This window comes from Excalfactoria chinensis, chromosome 11 (assembly GCF_039878825.1).
Source record: "Excalfactoria chinensis isolate bCotChi1 chromosome 11, bCotChi1.hap2, whole genome shotgun sequence".
In the NCBI taxonomy this organism is placed as follows: Eukaryota; Metazoa; Chordata; class Aves; order Galliformes; family Phasianidae; genus Excalfactoria; species Excalfactoria chinensis.
In genome coordinates this window covers 12,558,796-12,581,988 of record NC_092835.1, presented here as the reverse complement: position 1 = coordinate 12,581,988, position 23,193 = coordinate 12,558,796, and the positions used below count along the sequence as shown (strand labels likewise).

The 23,193-nt window shown below is 41.0% G+C and overlaps 1 protein-coding gene and 1 long non-coding RNA gene across 2 annotated transcripts in view; one reads left to right on the top strand and one right to left on the bottom strand.

The window, feature by feature from the left end:
* Positions 1 to 206: 206 nt before the first annotated feature.
* CNEP1R1 (CTD nuclear envelope phosphatase 1 regulatory subunit 1) lies at positions 207 to 6,049 on the bottom strand. Its single transcript, XM_072346072.1, has 6 exons — positions 5,907 to 6,049; positions 4,271 to 4,342; positions 2,364 to 2,437; positions 1,930 to 2,039; positions 1,741 to 1,795; positions 207 to 1,490 (listed from the first exon to the last, which is right to left on the bottom strand). The coding sequence occupies exons 1-6, from the start codon at positions 5,929 to 5,931 to the stop codon at positions 1,449 to 1,451; spliced, it is 378 nt and encodes a 125-aa protein (XP_072202173.1). The 5' UTR covers positions 5,932 to 6,049; the 3' UTR covers positions 207 to 1,448.
* Positions 6,050 to 7,168: 1,119 nt separating this feature from the next.
* The window catches only part of LOC140257075 (uncharacterized), a 32,191-nt gene continuing 16,166 nt past the window's right edge, over positions 7,169 to 23,193 (top strand). The window contains exons 1-2 of the long non-coding RNA XR_011904945.1: positions 7,169 to 7,490; positions 12,793 to 12,871. This is a non-coding gene — a long non-coding RNA (uncharacterized lncRNA). The remainder of the gene's footprint in view (positions 7,491 to 12,792; positions 12,872 to 23,193) is intronic.

Here is a 23,193-nt window from a genome sequence, read left to right as displayed (position 1 = left end):
CAGCGCGGTACCGGGAGCCGCCTCCTATGGGGCCCCACGTCCTGCGGACCCGGGAGCTGCCGGGCTCGGAGCCCGGAACGCACTGATTGCCGACTGAAAGCGATCCCCAACAGCAGCACCCGCACCAGGGCAGTTACAGACGGCAGCTGTAACTTCGGCTGTTCCCTGTTCTCGGGAGACTTGCGCGGTACAAAGAAGATACCGTCTGTTTATACAAAGCATTTATTTTATACACATTTACCTACAAAATATACAACGGTTAAAAACGATGGACGGGCGGAAGAATTGCTGGAAGGATCGCGGTGGACCGATGTTGATGCCCAAATGGTCACTTTGTCCATAGGCTGCCTCAAGCCAGCCCAGCCCACAGGCAGGGTCTACAGAAGCTGCAACTACTGTACAGTTATAGTCAACTGAGAGCTTGGGAATTTAAAAGGCACCTGAAACAACTTCAGCTCTTAAAATTCTTTGCCAGATGAGCTATCCAAAAAGTTACAGTCTGTGCAGGTAACATCCACACCCTGCTTATAACACTTGGAACAACACCTTGTTAATGTATTGTGGCACTGTTTTCTTCAACAAGTCTGAAGTTACATATTTGCAATACCAGTTTCATATTCAGACTAATCGCAGCCTAAAATCCACTCAGCATGGGATTGTGAATCAAGTTACAGTACAGTCTTACAATCAGGAAGATGCAAGCGTATTTAAGACAACGTTATAAAGATTAAAGTCTTCTTAAAATAGCAGTGCTGTGAACCAGATCAATGAGCTACAGGTGACCACAAGGAAAGTGGCTGGTGCACTATACATATATACACACGCAATTTGACAAATGCGATCCTCAACATAATTGCAAAGTTCTTAAATATTAAGACCAGTTTTCTCCAGCACAGACAGTCTCTCTGCAAGCCTCTTAACCAGATCCAGAAACAGCGACCAGATGAGGACAGCTGTAATGAGTGAGTGTGCTAATAAAACATCCTGGGAATGGCATGTGTTCTTTTCAATACTGTTCATGAGACAACAAAACTCAAATAGCTATTGTTTTTGTCCTGAACGTCGGTGTTAATCTGCTATTTACAATAGCTTACAAATACACAACACAAATGAGGTTCGGTTTCCAGGTTCAATTCCATAACCAATTCACATACATTGCCTGTATGTTCTCTTCTAGCTGAAGTAAAAAAGTGACATTAATACTGAAAAAGAGGTAATCAGAAGTAGCAAAAGCACTGATATGATAACAAAGAATTTGGATAAATAGTCAAGAAAGTAATATTGCACACTTTCACTGTCAACTGTATAAGACTTTCATTACTAGGCAGTGACAACCAGTCCTGTTTGGTGGCGGTGGGTTTGTTTTTGCTGTCATGCTACCTTAAACTAACAAAAAAAGGTCATTTTTGGTTTCCATGGCAGTGGAAAAAACTGAAGGAAGACAGCCCTTATTGAACATGAGGCCTAGGTTTCAAAATTAATTTTCCAGTCTGCAAGACAGAAAACAATGAAAAAGTTAAGACCTTGAACGCTGAGCCTAATGGCACTTCAATTTCACAGGTAAGTTCAAAATGACACAGCACTAAATATCCCACATTCCACTTCTACACGCGTCCACGCAATTTGATCAGGCGTATACAAGTGCTGCTCAGTGAAATACAATACTTCACATTTATTTTTGAAATATTTGCATCTTAAAAAAAAAAAAAAAGGTGTAGAGAATGAACCACTGACACTTACATCATCACAGGACATATTATATTCTGCCAAAACAGTTCGACATCGAGCTGCTATACTGCGTGCACCGTGTCAAGGAAAGCAGCCAGTATTTGTACACTAACAGCCCAATGAAGACACAGCAGTAACATACACCAACACAGTAACCAACAACTAAAGCACCTAACTTGTAAAAACACGACCAAAGGATACATTGATGGTGCCACCACTCTTTTATGTATTCCAGCAAAGAACAAGCCTATTAGAGTAATACAGCTAATTGTGAAAAACGGGTGATTCCAAAGTGATGTGAAAAACGACACCTAGGAAATAAATCTCATTAGTTTTAGCATAGACATGCTCCACGCAGACAGAAAGCTGCTGTCTAGTTCACCGAATTAAACATACTGCTCTAAGTCATTTCCACATACTTGTGGACAATTCTTTAGATGCACCTTAAGCAGCAGTATCTTGGCACTGTGCGAGGACACAGTACATAAACAGTCCAGATGGCTTGAGAGCTAGAAGTGATCTCTGAGATCCTTGGGAGAACAATCTTCAGCCTTTCGACTTTCAAGATACTACAGCACTTAAGTGCAACACCAGGCTGCGAGGCAGATTGCACACAGGACTAGCACGACCTTTACCTTTTGTGTCTCTGGGTCTATTAACCAGTTCCAAGCACCAGTTGCCGTGCAGACTGATACCACTATCAGAATCACTGATAAAAAAGAAAGAACAAGAACGTGAGCATCATATTTTACTCCTATCAAAAGCAGTATTTTTTTCCCAACAGAGGCTCTTAAGCACTTATTTCTTCTCCCGTATCTAAGGGAGGAAAAAGCTCTCCTTGGAGGGTAGAAATGAAAATACGTAAACAAGCTTCTACTGTTTTTTAACAGTGGAGACTCTGTACAGGATTCCTGTGTAGGTACAAAGCATCCCGATGCTATGAAGAAACAACACTTTCTAAAACAACACAGCTAGCAAAATCAGGAGCTGGAAGACTGGAGTTAAGAGTCGCACCAACTATTCAGTATTCAGTTTCTATCCTGCTAGCTCCTCTCTGCAGGAAAAAGCCTGAAGAATTAGCAGTGACAGTTTCATTGGCACAGCTAAGCTGTATTATACTCCCCTCCAATCTCAACCAACACACTTAGCAAGGAAAGTGGACACAGAAAGGAAAAAAAAAAAGAAGAGAAAGAGAAAAGAACCAACAAACTTAAATTGGAGCCAGGAAACAAAACAAATACAAAATAACTTCAGAATGATCAGCTCACTGTGAATGAAAAAGGCTAAACAAACAACAGCAATACAAGAGAGTAGTTTGATTTTCAGAGACTATAAAGGGCTGGAGAGCAGCGAGTGACTAAAAAAACAAGGAACACAGTAGAGAAAGCGTGTGTTCTACTGCACATTGATAAAGCTTTGAGGCTTTCACTGGCAGCCTTGCAGATCTGAGCATTTCTTGTTGAATGTGAAACTTAAATGGATGAAAACAGACTTTTACCTTGATAAAAAATATAAAGAGAACAAAAACCAACACAAAGACACAACCCGTTACGCGTTCCTTGCTGAGAATAAAAAGTTAAAACACAAAACACCACAAAGATGGTAACAAATTAATTTTTTTAAAGAAAGTTGGGGAAGATCTACCTAAAGCATAAACTTCTTTTTCTGTAATGAGTATTTCTTTTCTGGGGTAAAAGGAGAAAAAAATGTAGCACTGAGATAAATACCCTCATCATAAAAAGTCTCCTGTATATATGAATTATAAAACTAACAAAATAGTTTCTGAGTATGGAAACTTCAGCAGAATCTTTGAAGCAAAAAGCAGTCTATTTCTACCATGGACTACTGATCTGAAAGTTGGCAGCACATCTCAGGTACATTCTGCTTCCCTCCTCTGCCATTTCAAACTTTCCTGTTAGAACAGATGAAGATGCATTCTGCTCTTAGATCTTTCTGTCTCAGGACCCACTGCTATGATTTCTTCACCTTCACTTTGAAGGGATATCTGACCTAGTCTTGTTTGATTCCAGAACCTGCAGTGTCTGGCTGAGCAGTAAGAGCTTTCAGGAAACCGACAGAAAAGCAGAACAACAAAAAGCAAAAACAAAACAGACAAAAAACCTACAACACATTAATATCCCAACTCTGCAGAATAATTCAGCCTGGAGCTCATTCTATCTTGATATCTGACTAGAGTATTGGTTTTAAGAACACAACTATCCAAGCCATTATATGTATCAGATACAAACTCAATCCTTTAATTCATACATTTTTTTATTTGTCAAATTTGTGTTCAGCAGTGGCAGGAATGCTCGATGGCACCCAGGACATTGCTTCTGCTTCCAGGCAAGTATTACACTTTAACCTGAGATGAACACGTTACTGCCCTGTAGCAGAGCATGTGAGTGCATGCACACCACAGAAACTGTAAAAAGATCATTAAGCAGAGACTGTTGTTTGGGCAAGAATAAATCAATTCACACCGGTAAATCTAAAAAGCATATAAGAGAATCCAATGTATCCCTTGAAACATCAAACTTACTTCTCCAACGTCCTGTAGCTGGTTGCAAACACGCAATATATTCAGTTAGCCTTCTTTCAAAAGCCTTGAGATCTGAGGAAGATACATTGTAAGTGTAATTAGATCTTCACCTGCTTAGACATACCCTGATGTAAAAGACAAAAGGAATTTGCTTTCTTCCCCAGTACACGCCACTTTCTTAAACAAGCACAAGAAAGCAGATGTACTCATCACACAGATGAAATAAAAGCCAAGTCAGAATAACTCCACCCAACTCCAGATGAAAAGTGTAACAATGCCGTTACATTAAACACAAGAAACACTCCTGCTTAAAGAAAACAGAAATGATTAAGAACTCAAAGCATTTCAGACAGCTTTAAAAACACCTGTATTTAGAACAGCTTAAGCAGCCCCTTCACACACAAACAGATAATGTGTTTTAGAGATTAATTGTATCAAAGAAGCCTTTAAGTCCTATTACTGATAAAAAAAAAGAGGTTGGCTATTTGCCAGATGTTCAGCTAAGTTGCAGCATCACTTTGATGACATTATTTTGCAGAGCACTTAATGCCATATTTCATACAGAGAGATACAGATACATACATTCACAGCAAGCACTAATTCAGTAATCTTAGTACAATTCTTTTCTTTCCCCCCCTCTAAATAGATGCTTTTCCTTATTTCCAGTTTTCTCAAGATCTTTCCGTTTAACCTGCTGCTAAGAGAAGAACAGCACTTCCAGTTCATACTAACTTGTGTAAAATCCTCACCAACCACCACTTGTCAAGGAGCTGTTTCACCCCAAGTCTGTTAGATTCAATCCTCTGTTGAACAAGGCCAATATTTGACAACATTCAGTCAAAGCTAGAATTCTACCCAGAGTTAAAAAGCTTTTTAATAACACATAGATTTTCAACTGTAGTGTTTCAGTTAACATCATTCTGAAAATCCTTCCCTTCAACTTACAGCCACTGCTTATTTAAGCTATCATAAAGCAATCCAATTATAAGGAGAATAAGTAACGTAATCATTACTAATGCACTTTCCCAAGTTCAAACTACTCCCAAGAAGCGTGCAGCGAGTTGGCAGCAGCAGATGACAGCGCCCTGCCTGTAGCCACAGCCCTGCTAACTGCACTCATTGATGCCAACAGCTACAGCCAGTCCGGCAATTACAGCTAACGACCGGGGCTCCCTGCGCGGCACCAAGCCCTGTACCGGGCACTGTAGCACGGAGGGCATCACAAGAATCCCGATTCAAGCGTGCTGTCAGCAAGAGCTTTACGCAGAGCATCCCATTGGCACAGGGGCAAGCGGCCGACAGCTCTGCCCCCAAGGAAACATCCGTGTTATGTAGCCAAAGTTAGAATAATAACAGAAAGCCACCGAACTTTCAGAAAATGGAAACTGAACGTTACAGCTTCGCTTATTGGGGGTGCCGTGCTGTAAGAGCAGCCCCTGAGTGGCGCCACGTAGCCCGACGGCCGCTCGTTGGCATCCTCACACCGCTGCAGCTCGCCGGATACAAAGCCCAGCTGCCGCCGCTCCCGAGCAGGGCCTACCTACGGGGTCCGCTAAGCCCAAGGGCGGCCGGGGAAGGGCTGCAGCACAGCCTACACCCAGGACGGAGCGCCGAGAATCAGCGCTACTGTACTCACCCTCCGCCTGCTCCAGTGAGTTCATAGCGGGCGGGCGCAGGGCGGAAGGCACCTACCGCCAGCCCGGCCCGGCTCCCACCGCACTCACTGCCACCGGCACACCAGGCCCGCCCCGAGCGGCACCCGGCCACACCCCCCAGAACAACGCCGCACCTTATTGGCCAGTCTCCCACTCTCGACGCCCTCCTCAGCAAGCGCGGTTCTCATTGGTTTTCGGGGAGGCAAGGGGCGTGGTTTGGCCGGGTGTGGGTAATGAAGGGGACGGCGGGGATGTGCGAAGGTGTGTGGAGCTCTGTGAGGAGGAGGCTGCTCCTCACGCGGCGATTGCTGAGGCGTTGGTGCAAGACTCATTAAACTTAACCCGCGAGCGGTGTCTGGGCTCGAGAGATTAGCTTAAGCCTTCGTTTCTCTGGCTACAACTAGAAAGCCAGACGCCCTGCTCCTTCCTAAGAAATAAGAAAGCCAATTGAGACACCTCGCGAGGCTCGCGGCTGCAGCCTGGCGGGAACGCCTCGCGCTCTCGCCCCCTGCTCCCCTCAGCGCGCGGTTCCCGCCGCCCTCAGCAGGGCTGTATCAACAGAGCTGTATCTCAGCAGGGCTGTACCTCAGCAGAGCTGTACCTCAGCAGGGATGTACCTCAACAGAGCTGTACCTCAACAGAGCTGCACCTCAGCAGAGCAGTTCCTCAGCAGAGCTGTACCTCAGCAGAGCTGTACCTCAGCAGGGCTGTACCTCAGCAGGGCTGTCCCTCAACAGAGCTGTATCACAGCAGAGCTGCACCTCAGCAGAGCAGTTCCTCAGCAGAACAGTTCCTCAATAGAGCTGTACCTCAGCAGGGATGTACCTCAGCAGAACAGTTCCTCAATAGAGCTGTATCTCAGCAGGGATGTACCTCAGCAGAGCTGTCCCTCAGCAGAACTGTATCTCAGCAGAACAGTTCCTCAATAGAGCTGTATCTCAGCAGGGATGTACCTCAGCAGAGCTGTCCCTCAGCAGAACTGTATCTCAGCAGAACTGCGCCTCCGCGAGGCCTTCCCTCAGAGCTGCCGTCCCTCAGCGGACCGTCCGCCGCTGTTCTGCTCCGGCCCCGCCTACCGGCGCGGTGCCGCATCGCGCTGCTGTGTGGGATCAGCGGCGGGCCGCGTGTGCTCTCTGAGCGGTACGTAGCGCTCACGGCACTGTTTTATTTTATTAGCATGTTGTAAACGTCCCTTTTGAAGTACCGAGATCAGCGGTCACGATCGCTATGTCCGTGCTGCTGCTGCCTCCCGCTGTCCTAGCCGGGATGCTGAGGTAACTGAAGTAAATGTCCCGAAATAAGAGCTTTTCAAGTTTAAACGACGAAATTAGCGACTCGTCCTTGAGCTGAGTGTTGCCGCCTGTTTTTAGCTAGCGAGCTCCGTGTCGATGCTCGGGGCAGAGCTGCGATCCCTGCTCTCGGCTCCTGCCGCGGAGCTCCGGCCCCGCTCGGGTGCCACCTACCGTCCGGCTGCTGCCTTGCAGGTCCGCTCCGCCGTGCCGAGCCGTCCTTACCTCGCAGCTCCAGCTCCGTGTGTTTCGCTGGTTTTCGTTTTTGTTTGGAAGGTTGGTCGTCGTATAAAAGCAGCTTGATTTGATTAAAGGCAAGCTATCTTTGGTAAACTGCGCTTTTGTTTGTAAAACACAACTTGCTTGTTTGTTTTTCTTGGAAGATTGAAACCTGACCTAGGGAACACGGTTTCTCTGTTGCAAAATGTGCAGCTGTGAAGGTGCTGGAGGCAGCCAGGCAAGCTGCTGGTGTCAGGCCTGCCCAGGCCGGACATTATTACAAAGGCCACTTTTTTCAGTTGGTTTGCACAGCTGCAGATAAACTGAGTTTGTATGTTCTCTGTAGAAGCTACCAAATCTCTGAGCTTGCTTCTCTCTGTTGGGGGTCCTGATGGATGAAAAGCTGGACATGAGCCAGCAGCGTGTACTTGCAGCCTGGAAAGCCAAATGTATCTTGGACTGCATCAAAAAAGGGGTGGCAGCAGGCAAGGGAGGTGATTGTCTCTTCATGAGGCCCTTTGAAGTACTGTGTCCAGCCCAGGGCTCTCCAGTACAGGAAGGACGTGAAGATGCTGGAGTGGGTCTAGAGCAGGGCCATGGAGATGATCAAAGGGCTGGAACACCTCTCCTATGATGGAACATTGAGGAAGTTGAGATAGGTTAGCTTGAAGAAGAGAAGGCTCTGGGGAGACCTCGTTGTGGTCTTCCAGTACTTGAAGGGAGCTTTACAAGGCTGGCTTTTTACATGGTCTGATAATGATAGGACAAGGGGAAATGGCTTTAACTTGAAGAGGGGAGATTCTGTTTAGGAAGAAATTTCTTACTCAGAGGGTGGTGAGGCCCTGAAACGTGTTGCCCAGAGAGATTGTGGAAGACTTGTCCCTGAAGGCATTCAAGGCCAGCCTGGATGGGGGTCCTGGGCAGCTCAATCTAGTGGCTGACAGCCCTGTCTGTGGCAGGAATTAGAACTTGATGATCTTTAAAGTTCCTTTTAACCTTAGCCATTCTATGATTCTCTGTCCTGGATACCAATGGCAATAGGTATTGAGTGCATAAGGAAGAAAATGTGCAATGCTTGTGCATGCAAATGCTTCTCTGTGGTGCGTTCTGTAGTGATAGTTAACACTGTGCTGTTCCCATCTGTTCTGCTTATACTACCATTTATATGAATGGGCAAGCAGGACTGACTGTTGGTCTGTAGGACTGAGCCTCTGAAGTTACTGGAGGAATCTGAAATAAAGGACAAATATAATAGTGAGAGTGCTTACCTCTGGGAGAAAGGATTAGGCTACAAGTGCCATCTTTCCTCTTGCTTTAAAATAAATAAATAAATAATCAAGTGCATGCCGGATTCAGAAACACCATCAGCTGCCCTGTTTAGGGAGCCTGTTTAACGTGTAAACTGTGCTGAATGTGTTTTAAAATCGCATTTTCAAGCACCTAGTTCTCCTTTGCTTAAGTATTCCAGAGGTGCTTCAAGAATACTTGCCCAGTTAGTTTTGGAATAGAAATCAACGTAGTATGTTGTTCCTAGAAATTAAGATGTTATCATGGATCAAAATTTCCAGGGCTCAAATCTGAAAGCTTATTGTTGACAAAAGGTGCTGTAAACTACCTAAAGCAGTTTTGAGATGGTTTCTTCTCACCTTTACAGAATTTTCTATGGATGTGAAGGTTGTCGTGAAAATATGATTTGTGGCCATTTTGTTGTCATTGTTTTCAAGTTTCATCGTCATAGAAAAAGAATATTCTTTTAGAAAAGGTTTTTGTATAAGGCTACAAGAAAGATAAGCTCTTACATTGTGTTTTGGTTGAATGGACTCGGAGATGAATTGCACTTTTTCAGAAAAAATAAACTTCATTATCTGAATGAGTTGAGTAGTGCAGTTGGCTGAGTTATAGAAGGAAGTCGATGTCCAAAATTAGACGTGCATAAAATTGGGCTCCTTTTGGTACAGTTACATAGCCCAAGGAGACTTCTAGCATCCTGAAAGCATCAGGAAGTTGTAATATGCAGAATTACTTATAGTTCCATATGTTTGATGATGTGCAGCTCTCCTGCTGATCTCTTTTATCTTCCTCCAGCTATTAGGTTTACTTCTGAACAGATACAGACATCTTACGACTGTTTTTATTTGTAATTAGGCACACAGACTAAGCCTGCAGCAGGGAAGATGTTTCAAGAGCAATGAGATTCACACCCCTTAGTCAATTGTAATACTTTTATTTGTAATAAAGAACTTCTTGAGCAGTTCAAAACACTTTTATTGCTCTGTTTTTTTCTTTTTCCAAATAGCTTTTACTCTTTTTTTTCTTTACAATCCCATTGGTTGGGGGCTATAGCTGAGGTAAATGAGAGTCAGGAAAGTAACTGTCATCATACTACAATTATAACTTGAATGAACTATTACTCAGGGTTAGTACACCTGTTAGCAATTCTTCATATCTTTTTCTGACATTTGTGAAGCCTTAAAATTAACTGCTTAAGCAAAAGGAGGGAGTGTACATTGAATTACTTCATAGTGCAGAGGTGATTGGGAGAAATGTGCTTTGTCAGCCTAGAGTGATATCTGAGGTATCTCCTTTTGAGATGCAGGGGATACATCTTTGAGCTTAGCATCTTTCGTATCTATTTCTGGTTCTCACAGCTGTACTTTCAGCACAATGAGAGAGCATCTGTTAGCAGCATCTGCTATCAAAGATAATTAGGATGGGTCACTTGCTTCTTACTTTGCTTGCGTTTTCAGCCTTCTTCTGCACATTTTCCTCTGTGCAATCTCTTCTGCTTATTTTTCTCAAACAATCCATCCCTCTTGAGGCATCATGTTATTTCAGAGATACTATGTTAACATCATGCTTTTGAATATGCCTGTCTGGTATTTTTAACATGAGTTTATTGTAGGAAATGTCTCTCAAGCTTGGTAATTATTATCCTAACTTACACTTAGATATGAGGATAGTGTTTATATGCTTTATATTCCCTTTTAAATTATGTTTTTGGAAGCTTAAAATCTTACCATAAAATTGTCCCTTTTTTCTTCATTTGATCCCATTTTCTATGAGAAATGTTATACGTACAGAGATTTATATTTTTATTAGGGAATCCATATTCAGAATTTCTTGGCTCGGTCAACAAAAAAATTCTGCTCAAAATGATTTTAGTCTTCATTACCTTCAAAGTTTATCCTGGAAGAACAACTTTGTCAACTCGCAGCAGCTTCAGTAGAAAAGAGGAAGCCTTTTTGTTGGACACCTGGGCATAATCACAGGATTCTCTCTACAAAACGTGCCAATTACAAACATGAAATTTGTGTCATGATATAATAGAAAACTCATTTTTAATTCTTAGAATTATAGTTTGAGACTTGAACATGGGAAGTTTTGGCTTGAAATGCTAAACAATGCTTGAATTGCAGTTCTCTATAAAGGTGTTGCATCTTTTTCTAGAGCAGAAATGAGTGAGGTTCTTATGTACTTTTGGGTATTACAACAGTAGTACAGCTTCCTTTCCTGTGCTGTTTCAGACAGAAAGCCCCTTACATCCAAGATAACCTTTATCATTTCTCTTAACACATATAGTAGCTTAGAAGCATGGTGTGTAAGTACCATTCTCTAATTAGCACAGTGTTTTAGTAAGCTATGCTGTCTTTTCTTTGCTGTTTCTCTTCAACATTATCTAATCCCCATACTTTCTTGACTTTCAGTCCAGATATAGATGCAGGTGAATTCTGTATGTTCTGGAGTAAATATGTAACGGAATTGATGCTATGAAGATGTGTATAAAATACTGAATCTATGGATATTAGGCATTTAATACCAGGTTAAACAAAGTTCCCTCTGCAGCTCCAAGAAGCTTTTTTTGTCTTGTTTCTGTACCATGACTGTTCAGTCTTGAATAATATTTATTCATTTTTTCAGTTCCTAATCCTCCTCACTTATAATTCCCAAAACTTTTTTTCTCACCTTGTGATCTCCCACAATTTTGCTTGGTTTTCTAAAGCAAATAAGCAAAAAACAGTGACCAGAAGTCATGTGACAGAAGAGCCATCTGTTTATCTGCTTTTTCCCTTTTTGAGGGGTACCTTAGATCTTTGAGTGTCTTTCCTCATAGGATAACACTGAGTAGCGGAGTTGTGTTCTTACCAACTTTCAGAGTGTTTAGAATAAGGGTAGTTTATTTAAAAATATTAATTTGTGACAAAGATATTACCCCATAATAAAGACTCATGGGAAAACCAAACCCTTCTTGTCAAAGTGGAGATTCTGAGACTGTACTGAAGCTATTCCGGAGAAGTAGGTGATAATTTCTCTAGAGGCTTTCAGTCAATCATCTTTCAATAAAAATATAATGTTCCTAGAAGCAAAACAGATTCTTTCCTTTGAATTATTTTTGCTCAGTTAGGCTAGCAGGCCTTCTTTAAAACAAACAAGCAGACAAAAAAACCTGACAACACCCCTCTGGTGCCATATTTGCTTGTGTTAATACTTGCATTAGGTCATCTTTTGCATCACTTTCTGTATATCACTTATCCTAGAACATGGGATCTTTGGGAAGTCCAACAATTAGTACAAAGAGAGCACAACAGAGCTCTATTTTGGAGAATCCTCATAATTACTGCAATGGAAATATAAAAAGAGGAAACAGTAGAAAGATACAATTGTTACTTTTTTCCATGTGAAGCTGTGCTTGTGGACAGCATCTCAGAGTACAGGCAAGTCTGTACTTGAGTTGAGGTCTTACAGCAAGTTAAGAATGCAGCTTTTCAGTAAGATCCAGCTAAGATACTGTAATTCCAAAAGCATGTTTAATTTAGAGCATATAAATGATGTACAAGTGCCACATCTTATTTTGGGAAGCAAATAGAGGGAAATATGATCCTTCATGTTGCTGAAGAAGGAGCTTCCAAATGTAAACTGTTCAGGAGCTCTTTACTCATGGGAAAAGAAATGAAGCAAAAGCTTTAGAAGGATCTTGTGTAAGCAGAATTCCTGGCTTTAAACATCCCATTGGGGTTGCATTCTTTTGTAATGATTGATGTGATGTCGATATACTTTTTTAGACTTTTGTTAAACAGCATCAGGAAGAACTGACTGAACTGTGTTGTAGTGTATCATGAGGCATTCCACAGATTAGAGAAACAAGACCTATTCACTTTTCCCTGGAGCTATTTAATTAAAGGGAGGCAAGGGAGCAATAGTATGCCACTTGTGTTCATTTTTAAAGTATATAATTTTTAAAGAATAAATTTTGGAAGTCTGTTGTGTGTTTTTTATCAAAGATTAATATTTTTGATTATTTTAATTTTTAAAAGACTTTTCTGGTGACACGTATCTAACGTCATATTCTTACTTCTTTTAGAATAAATCCTTACATGTCGTGTCAGAAGTCTTTCATCTTCCCAAGATGATTATTCAACGGATTTTGAAGATCTTAATAGGTAAGAAACATTCAGTACTTCTTCTGTTTTGTGAACATCCTAAATACTTGATAGAAGATTATTTCTAGTGCTATAGTTGGTACTTATATTAATTTTAGTATTCACCTGGGTCTATACAATAATATTGTGTTATGTGTAATGTTAATAGGGAAGGAAAATATTTTGTCCCTTGAAGCCTACCAGTTTCTAGGCTCTGCTCTTCAGAGACTGAATTCCAGAGCACTGTCTCTTGTGGGTGTCTGGCCCCTGAGTTCTCATTAAGTCTGTGGGAAGAGTGAATGTTCTTCAACTAGTCCTGATGGAGCTTTTGTAGTGATTTAATTGCCAGCTTTTGTGGTGTACAGGCTTCATTCTAGATACTTGATTTCTGAAATGGTTATATTTCTCCATGTTATGCTTTGTTTTAAGAGCAAACAGGGCTTTTCTCCTGTTCTTCCCTTCCTCCCTCCCTCCTCAAATATACATGTACATGTTTTATCTGTTCAGGAGTAATCCTGCAGATTTTGAGGATTTTATAGTTTTAGTTGTCTATTTCCTTAAGTGGTATTTTATTTCTGTTAGCTGTAAGGGAAACTGAGTCTAAACCTAGCTGAGTGGGAAATAGCTGTGTGCATAATCAAGATACCTGAAAATGATTATTTTCTATCATTTTGGTTCTCAAGCTTGAGGAAAATTTCTCAACATTTTCACCAATTTTAAATCAGATAATCAGTGAAATTCATGTTATTAATTTTGTATTCATTTAGTTAGAAAGACACTGGAATGGGATTCGATGGCATGGTCCTTTAAGAACTGTTGTGGTTATAGCGGCTCTTGCAGGAAGATAACAATGAGACTTTTTTAATGAACTACCACGGAGTTATTTAAAAGAATATATGAAAAAGATGCCCAGCTTGACAGGAATATCATTGTACTGAGCACAAAACTAACATTGCATTTGACCTGATTTTAACAGGTTGGCCTTCCATTTGCAACTTGAACTCTCACCTGCAATGAAAAGTGTTTTTCTTTTGACTTTACATCTTTACATGGGTTTTCTTGGATCAAACTGTCACTTAAAATTTGACTTAAAATGTAATAATGGCCATATAAAATGAAATACTTGTCCATTTTTTGACGATCCATAATGCTATGAACAAATAGCCATTCAGTTAAAGCTGATTATTATCCAACCTGTAACATAGGGAAAAATAAATAATGTAAAGCTTTATTTTGCCCATTTTTCATGTTATCTGTTTACCAAAGCATTTTTGAGTATTTATGATCTGAAATGTGATGGTGGTTTTCGAAATAGGGTATTTTTTGAGATCAAAAGTATATATTCTCTACCAGTTTAACTGAGAAGTACATGGAATTCTGAATATATAGTTGGGAATGTCCTATTATACTTTGACAAATGTGTTAATTTTATTTTTCTGTGGCTTACAATAAAGATCAGTTGCTTCTTACTATCCTAGAAAGTGCACCTGATCTAAGGAATGTGCTACTTTTTGTTTTTATACCTCACAACACTGGACGTAGTATTTGTGGCTTGCAGAACATATAAGGAAGTGACTACAGTGCAAGACTGGCAACAGGCTTCTGTCTGAATATAAACAGCTTCTCTTCTTTGATTCATGGGAGTGTGCTGCAGTTACAGGCAATCACCTGCTATGAGTCAGGTCTTGCACAAGCACCTTCAAGAAGTTAAAAATGAGGGTTTGTGTTCTTGAAAAGTCATGTGTGGTGCTTTGTTCTTGTGCTGAAATCATGCTTCAAGATTCTATCAGAAGTAAAATTAGTTTGGTTTAGAGATGTCTCTAAAATAGTCCCTATTCAGAACTGCAGTTAAAATTTTAATGTGTTGAAAGAAATGTAAAACATTGATTCACTACACTTGATAACAAAATTTGACCTAGTTAAAATGAGAGAGCTTTGAAATTGTTCACTAAATTAATTTCTAATAATTCATAGTACTTGGAGTGATTAAACATCTGTCCTGGATTTCTTCTTCCTGAATGACATGACACGCATGCAACTAAAGCAGCCAGACATAGTAACTAATAATAGGAAGTTGTATTGAAACTGCATAATTGATGTTTCTCACATGGATTTTATATTTATCCTCTTATATAGAATACAAGTGTGTGTGGGTGGGGGGGGGGGGGGGCAAGGGGGGGCAGGGGGGAGGGAGGGGAAGAGAGGTGTCTGTTTTTGTTTTAGAACTCTTTATTGTACACTTAAATTGTGCATTTTTTCTTGTACCACGAGCACAATAATAAAAAGGCATTTTCTGCTGGCTGGAAAGTAGCTGCCTTGTTTTACAATCAGGAAAAAAGTAATGTGAATTTAAATGAATTCTGTGGTAATATTATATTCATTTCAAGTGTAGTCATTTGTGAAAGTTTTTATGGAATTGGAAATCTTTATCTCAAATTTAGCTTTAAATCATGAGTGACCAGTGATGCTCTGACAGCGGGAAGGAGAAAATACAACTTTTCATTTATACTTCCAGTGCAGTTCTTATACCTGTGCTAAATCAAAGTGACCTCTGCAGCTGCAGGGATGTTGTATCAATGCTCAACTGAAGGCTTTAAAAATCTGTCTTATTATGTACAGACCTAAGAGTTGTATTTTTTTTTTTTATCTTTTTGCAAATGTGTGAAGTAGATGAAAACACAAGCTTGATAAAGCCAGCATGCTTTCTTCTTCTGTAGTAAATCATGATATGCCCGTGGAAGATCGATCACTGGCTATCATAGTTACAGCATTTGGGAATATATTTGCTGTGTGTGAAGAACAGTGGTAATAGCAAGATCTCACATAAGGCAGTGGATATGGTGAATGGCTACCTAGCATAGAAGCTCCATGAGGGTTACGGTGTGCCTCTATCCATCGGGCATTTTTCTGTTGAGTAAGGAAAGATACTTGAATTGGGAGGATTTGGGCTTGATTAGTGGCTATGCAAAGACCAGGAAAGGTATGATTGAACGTATTTTTTTCCCCCCTGAAATACAACTTCAAGCATCTTTTAAATCTGATACAAGTCTACGTACGTTCCATGTAAGAAAATTGTAAATAAAATAGAGCAGTAAAGATAAAGTTTGTGCGGAGTATGCCAGTGTGAATATTCATAGTCATGTACATCCTGAAATGGTATGCATATATTTCTTCACAAATCTGGAAGACTGTAAGAACATACACAGATGCCCTAATCTACAATTGCTCTTGCAGGTATTTCATCATCTGCTTATGCTATTGAGCTGAAATTTTAAAAGCACTGTACACACTTTTGTATTTAAGCCACTGATATCCAACAGTCCATTAAGCAGAATGAAACTCCTGCTCTAACAGTATTCAGTAACTGAATGGTGTATACATTTATTTGTGAAGTTTAGAATTCTACAGAACATCTCCAAAAGATAAAATATAACCAGCTATGTTGTACATTTATTATAGACTTAAAATATCTGTGCTATTTTTACCTGAAGAGCTATTCTGTGGAAACTTCCTGGATCCCTTTGTGACAAGGGATTGGTGAGATTCTTAGAAGTTTCTACTTGTGCTCTTAATGTATTCTGAAGAATTGCTTACCTCTTGATCACTTAAATTATGCCTTGTTGAACAAACTGGTCCTTCAGTTTAAACATGACTTCTCACAGATATGAAAGGCCACATGCAAACACTGTCACTCATACCTTAGGCAAACTTACATCTGTTCTTCCACTGCCAAGCAAGAATGCTGTTTTAGGCCAGTTACTCCTTTCTCAGCTTAAGCCTGCATTGCTGAGTGTTAGGCCGTTAGGGGGTGGTCTTCCAACACCACTGAACCTTTGTATTTCCAAGTGTTTCATTCTCTGTTTTCATGACTAACGTGATCACTTACCACAGTATGTTTGATTGTAAAAGTAGAACAATACATGGTTGATACTACGTGAATTACATCAAGTAGATAAGTGGGACTTGGAAAAATCTGAACTTGCAAATACTTAGCAGTGATCAAATAATAGTTGAAAGACTGGAACTCAGCCATGCTATTTTCAGAGCAAACTTTATGTGAAAGGATAGGAGAGTAGGGGAGTATACTATTCTTCATCTAAAAATGAATTCGTTCCAACATTATGAAAGCATAAGAATATAAAGCTTACCTTTTATGTCCTTAGTCTGAAATCAGATTCAACTACTGTCCTTGCATCTGTTTGAAGTTGGTATGGGTTGAGGTGAACACCTGGCTATTTTAGAAAGGCTTTTTTTCTTCTCCCGTTGTGAACTTTCCCGTTCCACAAAGCTTTCTTTTTCAGTTACCAAGTTGGTTGCAATTCTTTTGAGTTACTGAAGCTCATTGAAAGCCAAAAGCGTGGCAGAAACAGTGAGGGCGGTTCAGATTTTAAACATGAATATTCTTAGATGCATAGGATTAGGGGATGGTGCTTTGTTGTAAATTAAATACTGCTCTCATGATTTAAATAAATAGGTAAATCAGGTTTTTAAGAAGTTGTGAAATCTTCTTAATTGGGCTATATTCTTTTATTAAACGGTAGTGCAAAAAGAAACAGCATGCACACTCTTGACAGCTATTGATATTACTGCTGAGTCTGGCTCCTTGGCATGAATACTGAATTGGATCTTGTGACCTACATTATGGTCATAGATTAAAACCTTGCTTAGAACAAGCCACAGATGTCATCTAAAATGTTTGTCTCGAACAATCAGTAAGAAATAAAATCTGACTCTAACTTTCCATGACAACTGTATTAATTTGTAGTTTTGTTTCAACTTGTGTGCAAGGTTAACATTATTATTGAGGTGAGATTTACTTTGTAGTTCTTGTGCTAAGTTTAGTAACACTGCAGGCCAGTGTGCTCTGTGTTATACACACTCAGGAAGGCTGTATTGCAGCTCGGTACTTGTATGTCTTTTGAAGCAGGACACTGTGGATGATAACTGCTAAGGCACTCCTTGCTGGGCGTGGGATGAAGCTGCTTTGTCTGCAGTGCTGGTTTCTGTGCACTTCAGGCAGGTGATGGGCATTGCTAAGGCCTGGTGTTTTCACGTACTTGTAGTTAAGAGCATCCTGTGCAAACAAAAGCAGGTTGTACTGTTGTGCTTTTTTGTTTGTTTTTAAACAAATTCAGTTTTCTCTGCAGAGCTTCTCTCCAGCAGGTCATCCCCTAACATGTACTGATGCGTGCAGTTATTCCTCTCCAGATAATACATTTCTGCATGTAGTAAATGGTGAAGAACTGTCTGGCATGTGTGCTTATCAGTATATCAGAATAATGGTTTTGTTCATTTGCTTTTGCAAGACTGGCTGTCTGATGCTTTCACAGTGTGTTCTGTAGTGAGGAACTTCATTTAGATTATACAGTGACTTCAGTGTTACATTTTTCTGATAGTGTTTGCTTGATTGCTCCACCATTGTGTACATTGGCAGATGAACTTGCTTTTTGGGATTTGCTCATTTTATGAATTAAATCAATCTATAGAATTATTTTTTTTTTTCCAAGAAATGATACCTGTTACAGAATTTAACTGAACAAAATTTCCCTGCAGTGCAAACTGTCAAAGATAGCCCTCTGCTTGAGAATGAAGCGTCTTTCTGCAAGGCCTTCAATTTGTTTTATCTTGCTGCTTTTTTCTCTCATCAAATACATTAGCTAAATCTGTCAGGAGCTATCTGTCAGCCCAGAAGTGAGTAAAAATGTAACTTATTCTCTGTCAAGACTGCTCCTAATGTCAGTTTTTCAAAAATATAAATTTGGCCTTTTGGGTGATAAAAGGCAGCATCCTGTAGACTGATCTCAGAATGATTCTAACTCACTATCTTTGTGTTTACTTGGCTGTTGGCACTACACCATCTGAAGGCTGCAAGCACTTACAAATTACCTTGCCAGTGTCCATGTGAGTAGGAGAGAGCAAGAGCCTTTCCCATGGGATCCTGGGAGCTTGTTTCAGAGCCAGAATTGAACTAATTCTCCTGAGCCCCATAGTAGGTCCTTAATCACAAAATCATTCCCCACTTCCCCCAAAGGGTTTAAATGTAATAACTTGTATCATTTAAGGTTTTTTCTTATTTTTAACACCTCAAGTTGAGATTTTGAGGTGAACTTTGCTGAAGAGTTCTTTGTCATAGTGTAAAATCTCCTCTGGCAAGCAGGGAGTGAGATGTTGAGTGCTATTGTGTTGTGTCCAGGGTCGATGAGGGCCATCCTTCCCCAGCCCTGCAACATGTATAACCCTGGCTCAGGAGAGCTGGCACTTGGGCACAGAAAGCCTGGTCCCTCTGGGCCACTGGGGAGAGGGTAAATCTAAGCATCCTCAGAGAACAGAAGGTGAAAGTAGCGTGTATACCTGCACCCTGTGGGGAACGTGAGCATAAAAGAAAGGGAAAAATAGTGTTACTTTACTATTTTAGGAACCTAAACTTCAACCACGTTTTAAAACAGCTGTTATTGCTTTCCTTATGGAAGAAGAGGTGTGATGAAACATGGTGCAGGAGAGCCAGTGGGTTTTCTGTCTCTGTATTAAACTTAAGAAGTCACACAGAGCTGTGCTTAGGCAAAGACAGATGCCATCTGACTCCTCTAAACAGTGAAGAGAGGAAGGGAAGCAGTTCAAAAGTTGTGCTTTTGGATCCTACAGTGCAAATGATATTAGGTCACATGTTATGAAAAGAGAAGCTCCCAAATTGCAATTTGCCTTCTTACAATGTTTTTTTGATCCCACATGGGTTTCTGGAGATTCTCATATTTGCAAGATAAATAAGTTAAAAAAGAAGGTACAAGTTGTGCAGCTCTGTGACACATCCACCTCACTGAAGCCACCTGGAGGGAGAAGCTTGAAACATTATCAGGTCTGCCTCCTGTTCTTTAAAGCTCCATATTAAACCTGAAGATGAGAGCAAACAAACCAGGAACTTATCAAAGGCCTGTGGAAGATGTATTACGGACATCTAGTCATTCTTAGAGCATCATTCGTTCAAGCTTTTGTTCAGACTTTTTGTACTTCCAGAAAACTCTGTTTATTTTCTGAACTGCTTAGTTTTGTAATAGTCACTTGAGACTTAGGCCATGTTTTACAAAGAAGAAACACGCCAGATGAGATTTTAACCAGAACCTCGCTCTAGTGATCAAGTGGAAAAACAGGAAAGATAACTTTCACGTGCAGTTAAGGCTGACTTATAGCCCAGGGTGCCTGAATTATTGAATGCTTTTCATATTACCAGTATTGCAGTTGATTTAGCTGTCCTTGGAGCACCCGTGGTGACAGATTTTAAATGCATTGTATTTTTTATCTTATGCTTCTGCATTTTTAGCTGGATTTACTTTTCTGACAGCTTAGATTTGAAGTACTTCTCAGACAAATACCAGCACTGATCTGACCTGTCTTTAAACTTGAGGTTTTGGGATTAAAAAACAAAAATGATGTCTATATTCAGATGATTTTGCATAGGGTTCTTGTGGTCTAGCAAAGTTTGAGAAATCAAAGCTGGAGAAAATGACCTCAATTTAAGACATGTATTTTATGGTCCATAACTTTTTTGCAGTGTACCACCATTCTGCCCTGCAGACTGCACATCAGTCTGCTGCTCTCTGTGCCACCCCTGAGTTTGTAGAGGAGGGGAGCGCTGGGGAGAGGGAAAGTACCATGTCCCATGGTGGCAGCTGCTGTGTCTTGCTGGTTAGAGCTGCTGAGGGAGAGAAAAGCACAATTGTGCTTAGCAGCCATTTCACCAGGAATCTGGGGAATTTGCCTTAGCTTTGCCTCAAATTTCCATATGGAAAAACTTCCGGCACAGGAAAAATGAGTGTGGTGTTTCTTTTGTCTGTATTTGCTTTTATTCTGTTGCTTCATCAGCTGGCAGCTAGTGATCAGCCAGGGAGCCTTGTGCCATGATGGGCATCCCACCACCTACGCACTGCTACCCTGCTCTGGGATAAAAGTCTTGCTGTAGGTAAAGGCTTCTTCATGATATGCATGTCTGAAGTAATCTCTAAGCTGCAAGAGCAGCTCAACATTGATGAAGTTTTACTTGGGTATATTTTTAAAGCTCCGCTTTGTGAAACTACTTATGGTGTTACATAAAGCAAAGCACTCAGCAGCTCACAGGACCTTCTCACTGGGCACGCCACATCCTCTGGCTCTTATGATCTCAGTGACAAGAGACAAACATGAGAGAAAAGTGGAAACAGGAGGCTGTGAGTGGTGACTGAAGGTACTCCCTTAGTTCTCTGTTCTTGATAACAGTAAAAATGCAACAATAACAAAGAAAGTGGATGGTAAAACAAATGACACACTGCTTCTTATCAGCTAGACAATTATGAAAGTGCTGTGTGTCCATTGAAATATGCAGTCTCATAACCAGAGGCTGTGTGTCATGCTGCTGTGGTGCTGGAGGCTCATGGTGCTGGGCCACATGTCTCCAGCTCAGGCGTCTTGATGCCTGGATGAATGCTTGCACCTGGAAAGCACTTCTCATGCAGGTTGTATGAGGCTTCCTGGAATATGAAAACCAAACAGAAGCACCATTTTGTTGCTTTACATCAGTTTTATTTTATTTATTAGCAATTTCTTATTCAGTTCAGTGCAAGCCAGCAATTGAATAGTTTATTAACATCTGCTTGGGTCTTCAGACTGACTTCTGGAGGGAAGAGTAGTGCTAGTCCGTGTGATTTGTGTAATGTAATTAGATGTGCTGAAGCAAGACAAACAAATACAAATGGGATGAGTGGAAATAGAAATTACTGGAAGTGTATCTGCTGCCTCTTGTGAGCTTCACTGCAACTGCAGCAGCAGATAGTGTGTATCTTATGGAAGCTGTGAGTTTCCAGTCCTCATCTTTCACTGTGAGCTGTTAAGTCCTTGGTTCAAATCTTACTGAAATTTCTGCCACTGACGGTTGTATAGAAAGGTCTGATACAGACACAGGTTGTGGGCAGAATGAGTTAGTCTGCCACAGGTTGAACGCAGCCTGTGTGCCATAGGTTGGGCACTTCTTGCTGACAGAAACCCTTCTTCTGGCAAAACTTCCAAGCAGCAAAGCTCAGAGGTAGTAAATAACTAAGGCTTTGCTTCTGTCTGGCTCAGCAGACTTGCTTTGCTAGCATGGCTGTCTTAGGATCTGGCTCCTGCTGTACTCAGACGAGTACAAAGCAGGCAAGTTGTGTTTCAGGTGGGAGATGCTGCTTTGGAGATGTGGCTTTGAGTCTGAGGGCTGTGTTGCGGTGAACAAAAAATATGATCCTTGTATGTCTTTTGTTTGGTTCCATTAGCAGAAGAGAGAATGTTTTTATTAGTGCTGTTTTCAGAGAAAAAATAGAATTGCCTGTTTTGAGTCCATATTTCAGGGAGGATTTGGGAATATACTGGGAGCCTATTAGGGCCTGCAGAGTTGAGCTTTGGCTGTGAGAACAAGCTTTGTGCTGTTGAGTTTTAAGAGATTGATCTTTCTCATTGGAAGGTGATTGGATGCTATACGAGTGCCCAGATACACTGGCAGAAGAGAGACATCTAATAACTGGGAAGCTTCTTACCCTAGCTGACAAGGGTGTGACGTGCCCCAGGTTACAGGCTTTTACCCAGCAAATTGACAACTCTTTTTTCATATGTCCTTTTGGGGACTTGCTGAAACCACCATTGATACGTTGATTCCTCCTATGCTTTTTCTATAGGTTAGGGTCCAAGGAGTTAAGTGCTTGACAGAAATCATCCAGATGAGTGGACAGAGTAGAAAATCCAATGATTTGGACTTATGTGTGGCAATAGCTGGTGTGGTGCAATTAATTCCTCACTGGTTAGTGGTCACAGCTTGTGCCTGCATCTCCCTGCCTCTCCTATCAGGTGTTTCTCCTCCTCTCCTGAGCTTACTGAACAGTTGGTTCCATTTATTGTCTCCTGCAGCACTGAGTCTTTCCTTCAGAATGGTGCTTTGTGTCTAGAATCCATCCACAGTGCAACTTCAGTACCCCACTGATGCTCAAAGGGCCATGTATGTGCTGGTGTGCCAGGCCAGGTGGGTACACTGTTTTATCAGGAAAGTCTTAAGTCATTTGGTGGGTCTCTGCTTTGAGAGCAACACCACCAAAAAGAAAAAAGCGCTTGAAGATTTTGGAGGGAGGAGTGTGGTGGTTAAGGTCTGGTGTGTGCAAACCATGGCAGAGATGTTTCATGGAGCAGCGGTGTAGAAGCAAATTGTCATGGATCAATGTAATCTAATTTCTTTGCTTCTGTGTTCTAAATAAATGCTTTCATAATTTAGTCGCAGGGAGCATCTAACAGGTGGGAGGGGAAAAAGAAAGGGTGGTATAACAGAAAGCAGTGTAAGGCAATGGAATATTGAAGCT

Coding starts and splice junctions, on each gene's coding strand:
- CNEP1R1 (XM_072346072.1), bottom strand. CDS start 5,931: ATGAACTCACTGGAGCAGGCGGAGG. Junction 4,343..5,906: donor CTCACTGGAGCAGGCGGAGG/GTGAGTACAGTA, acceptor TATCTTCCTCAG/ATCTCAAGGCTTTTGAAAGA. Junction 2,438..4,270: donor AGCTACAGGACGTTGGAGAA/GTAAGTTTGATG, acceptor CTTTTTTATCAG/TGATTCTGATAGTGGTATCA.